The following is a 4,142-nucleotide window of genomic DNA, read 5'->3' on the forward strand; positions in this document are numbered from 1 at the left end:
CACAAACCCACCCCCCCCCCCCCCCCTGATCCCTGACCACCCAAAAACTTGCTGCGCGGGCCCTGCAACTATTTGCGTATTTAGCCCTTTACCCCCTAAGAGTGACCAGCATCTAGTTTATTCTTAAATATTACTGTTGGATTAAACATAAAGATATTAATCCTCCTCTACGGAGCCACATGGAATGGTTTATCAATTCTAAGCGACAAAAAAGCCTATCAGTACAAGAGACGTACTCAATAGCCTAAGAAATGCAGCAGGGTAACCAGATCTTTATTAACAACTAATCTGACATATTATTCATGCATTCCTTGCAAAAAATACCCACTCGCATTGTATTATGCTGAACGACTGCAAAAGGTACGTTTTCAGTAGTTTTGGACATCAGGCATCATTGTCCATTGATTGACAAAAATCTTCCACGAGGACTCCTCCTGGTGAGCAAATCCAAGGATCATTGATTTTCTTCTGCCACGCCAACAATTCCTGGCGCAGCTCTTTCTGCACGTCCTGATACTCAGGTTTGTCTATCAGGTTTGTCAGTTCTTTAGGGTCAGAGTCCAAGTTATAAAGTTCCCACTGCTGCCGGTAATAGTACTGCTTCAGCGTCCGAATCCACCCTGTGGGTGTTTTATCTCGGGTGCGTTCAAGCAGATCCTTGTAAGTGAATGACGTAAAAATATCCAGAGCAATGGGATATGGCATCTTGTACCACAAGTTATGGATAAGTTTCAGATTTTTCTTTTGAATGACCCGCATTGGATAATACATTGTGATTTCATGTAAGTCGTGACTGGCAAAGACCGTTTCCCATTCAGACGTTGGCTCTTGTTTTAACACCGGAAGTAGGGACCTCCCTGTCAACTGAACCTTATTATGCGAAAAAATCTTGTAGGTAGAGAAATCAACTCCAAGCCAGTCCAGTGTAGTAGGTACTTTATCCAAAAGACTTACAAATGCATCGCTTAATTGACCCCAGCGTTCAGGAGCGTCAGGGGATGATACAAGATAGGGTTCTGCCATACCTGTTGATTTTAAAAATTAATAAATTAATAAATTTATCAGTTAGTGAGCAAGCGAATGAGTGAGTGGTTGGGTTGGGGGAGAGGGAGGAAGAGACTTTAAGAGAAAGAAGAAGGGAGGAAAAGAAGAAAAATATCAAAGATACCTGGATTATAAAGGTTGGTCTTAGCGCCAGGAAATGGGATACCATTATCGGAGCTGAATATGACTAGTGTGTTGTCTTCAAAGCCTGCCTGCCGAAGCTCCTCTAAAATCAATCCTATCCCTTGGTCCATACGACTAATACTAGTGTACTGTTTCGCTATTTCTTTCCGAGCTGCTAAGGTGTCTGGGATGAAGAAAGGAACGGTGACCTGCTCAAGATAGTAGTAAATTGGATTCCAGTCAGGTATAACACCCATGACTGGTTCACCATTTCCAAATTTCTCGCAGAACACCCCTAAAATAAAAGAAAAAAAATAATAAACATCCATTTAACTGCCGAAAACTGTCTTTAGGGCGTCGTTTTAGACAAGTAACGATCTTTTTTCAGCCGAAGTCTGCGAGAGCAGATGTTGTTTTACCCGCAAGCCAGAAAAGGCTCATCTTTTATCTTTATTAGCCTTTAGGTGCCGTTATGAGCTTGAGATAGCAATGAGAAAGTCGGAGAAAAAAGGCTTAATAATGGGTACGCAGGTATGTTTCTCCATAAACTGCTCCAAAACGGCAACCAACAAATTTCAGGTCTCATGGAAAACGAGAAAAGAGGGTAGTGAATTTCCTTTCTCTTTATGAATTTCAAATGTGTTGCCCCTACGGATTCAATTCCGAGGTTCTGTTAGAAATTGTAACTGTTTGTGAGGCTAGCGTTTCGTTTGTTTGGCTGCAGTCTTATGTTGCCCCACCTGATTAATGTTGCTTCTTGAGTTCCAGCAGAACTCTACGGTTACCCTGGTGTCTGTATCTTGAGCATTATTCAAAGGCCTGACGACCTGAACCTTATTGAGTGTAATACAATTCTGAGGTCGTTTGCAAATAACCGTAAGTGGGGTTACATTGACAACTAGGATAATTTTGCCAGGGATAAATGGCGTTGCCTTCTAATGTTTGATACTGTTCACAAAAATGTGCCAAAATATCTCGCCGTTACCAAACAGTAGTGCCACAAACTCCTATAAATCTCGCCTTAGAGAAAATATTTTTAATGTAGAAAAATCTCGTGCTACGAATACTGAATGCTACAAAGGTTCGTTTTTCTGGTCGGAGCAAAACCTTGGAATTCTCTCCCTATGAATTTAAAGACTTCGGAAGCAAAAGCTTTTTTAAAAAGAACCTATCAAACGCCGTCAGACCATTTCTTTTTATCCATGCAAAATATTTAATTTTATATGTATTTGAGCTGTAAATATTGTATCGCTTATATCTATATACGGCTTTCATTTAAAGAAATTGTAACCAGCTAATGGAACTACTGTATCTAAGTTAAAGTCATTCGCTCGTTCGTTCGTTCGTTCGTTCGTTCAATCAATCCGGCAATCAATCAATCATTGTTGTTCTATTTAGACTTAATATAACACCAAAATGGAGGAGGTTTGCGGAAGCCAACACAAGTGGAAACGAAGATCATTTGGGCGAAAGTCTTGGACTGAAGTTTTACGATAGCTGGAAATAGAACTAAAATTAAAGGAGTGCCATTTCTGTGCGCGCCCAAAGGAATCGTGTCTCCTACTCATAATGTATTTTTGTTGTTAATTATACTTTGAACTGTTATTAAAATATGTTAATAAAATTGAATTTAAAGGGAAATATTTCTCTGATGAAGTTTGACGAAATTTACCGGTAGATTTTCTTCGCACAATGTAGACGTATGGCGGGGACGTTTTGAGCCAGTTTGCTGTCAGTTTCGAATTAGAAAAAGCCCCATTTCCAAATCCTGCAGGTTCCACGTATTGTCATGTTAAAGCTGTTTATCAGCTGTTCTTTCCTCTTACACTTTTCTCTTGTTATATTGTTACAGTGGTTTATAGTTCGAGTCTGTCGATTAGCAATCTTTTGAGCGTTTGCAGAAAGAACGGCAGACCAAGGACTTGACAATACGCTGAATGAGGAAAACCATTCAGAATCTCTTTCATTTGTGGACCTTTGTAAACTCTAGCGGAGAGAGAAATCGTGACTAAATTTACTGACTGTAAATTCTAGAACAGTTGTCACAGTTTTCAACTTACCTTGTTTCCCTTGAGGATCGCAGCGATGGGGATCAAAGAAACCAATATACAAGAAGAAAGGCCGTGTGTCGTTCTTTGATCCTTCAAAAAACTCACGAGCCAATTCTTTCATGTAGGTTATATTGCACCCACATTGCAAAAGAGGCCCGTTTTTTTCTATGTGGGAAAATTCAAATGGGTAAACCTAGAGAAAGGGGAATAAGAAAAACAATTGTAGCCCTGCTAAATGGTAAATTCAACACGCCCTCCGCTACAAAGTTTAAAGCTAATTATTTACGAGTATACTGTTTTTTTAATGTTTGGTTTCCCTTTGATTGTATTGTACAGGTTACTCATTATCGCTGTAAGCAGCAGAGGTAGGCTTCCCTGAAAGGAGTGTGGCAGGCGAAGGTATATCAGTGAAAGGGTTGGGATTTCAGGAGCTGTAGTGTAGAACTGAAGTACAGAATTGCCTGAAGCAGACTGTAAGATGGAAATCAACGGACGACCACACCAATCCGTGCTGGGGACAATGCCATCCAACGATCGACAGGTCTGGTACTTTCTCTTGTCGTCTTGTGTACATGCCGTACGTGACCAACGCTCGGCGATTTAAATAGAAGATTGCGTGAAAATACAGCCCGCATGATTCCAGAAACCAAGGTTAAATTTTTCTTGCACCTACAGCAATCCAGTTTGTCAAGATTTGCGAGAACTTGGCAAGGCGTTAAGCGTAAAAGCTTATCGTATCAGGCCCTACATGTTTCTTGCCGATGATTCCAGTTCGCACGTTTTCCTTTTGCAATACCTGACTTCGTCAAACGAGTTAAAGTGATGAAACGCACGATAAAGACCAAACATACCATTTTGATGCTGTGGAAGGCCTGCAACAAAAAATATTAAAACAATTTCAGCTGGGATACGTTATGTCCACAT

General features: G+C 40.5%; 1 protein-coding gene across 1 annotated transcript; it reads right to left on the minus strand.

The window, feature by feature from the left end:
* Positions 1 to 252: 252 nt before the first annotated feature.
* On the minus strand, positions 253 to 3,396 carry LOC146467054 (N-sulfoglucosamine sulfohydrolase-like). Its single transcript, XM_085126389.1, has 3 exons — positions 3,228 to 3,396; positions 1,169 to 1,462; positions 253 to 1,025 (listed from the first exon to the last, which is right to left on the minus strand). Exons 1-3 carry the CDS (start codon positions 3,337 to 3,339, stop codon positions 385 to 387), a joined length of 1,047 nt encoding a protein of 348 aa, XP_084982515.1. The 5' UTR covers positions 3,340 to 3,396; the 3' UTR covers positions 253 to 384.
* Positions 3,397 to 4,142: the final 746 nt, after the last annotated feature.

This window comes from Pavona decussata, unplaced genomic scaffold (genome assembly GCF_977016875.1).
Source record: "Pavona decussata unplaced genomic scaffold, jaPavDecu1.1 SCAFFOLD_139, whole genome shotgun sequence".
NCBI classification, from domain to species: domain Eukaryota; kingdom Metazoa; phylum Cnidaria; class Anthozoa; order Scleractinia; family Agariciidae; genus Pavona; species Pavona decussata.

Excerpts from the sequence above, each read along its gene's own strand:
- LOC146467054 (XM_085126389.1), bottom strand. The coding sequence starts at position 3,339 with ATGAAAGAATTGGCTCGTGAGTTTTTTGAAGGATCAAAGAACGACACA. Across the intron at positions 1,463-3,227 it reads CGATCCTCAAGGGAAACAAG|GGGTGTTCTGCGAGAAATTT; the intron begins GTAAGTTGAAAA and ends CTTTTATTTTAG. Across the intron at positions 1,026-1,168 it reads GACCAACCTTTATAATCCAG|GTATGGCAGAACCCTATCTT; the intron begins GTATCTTTGATA and ends TAAAATCAACAG.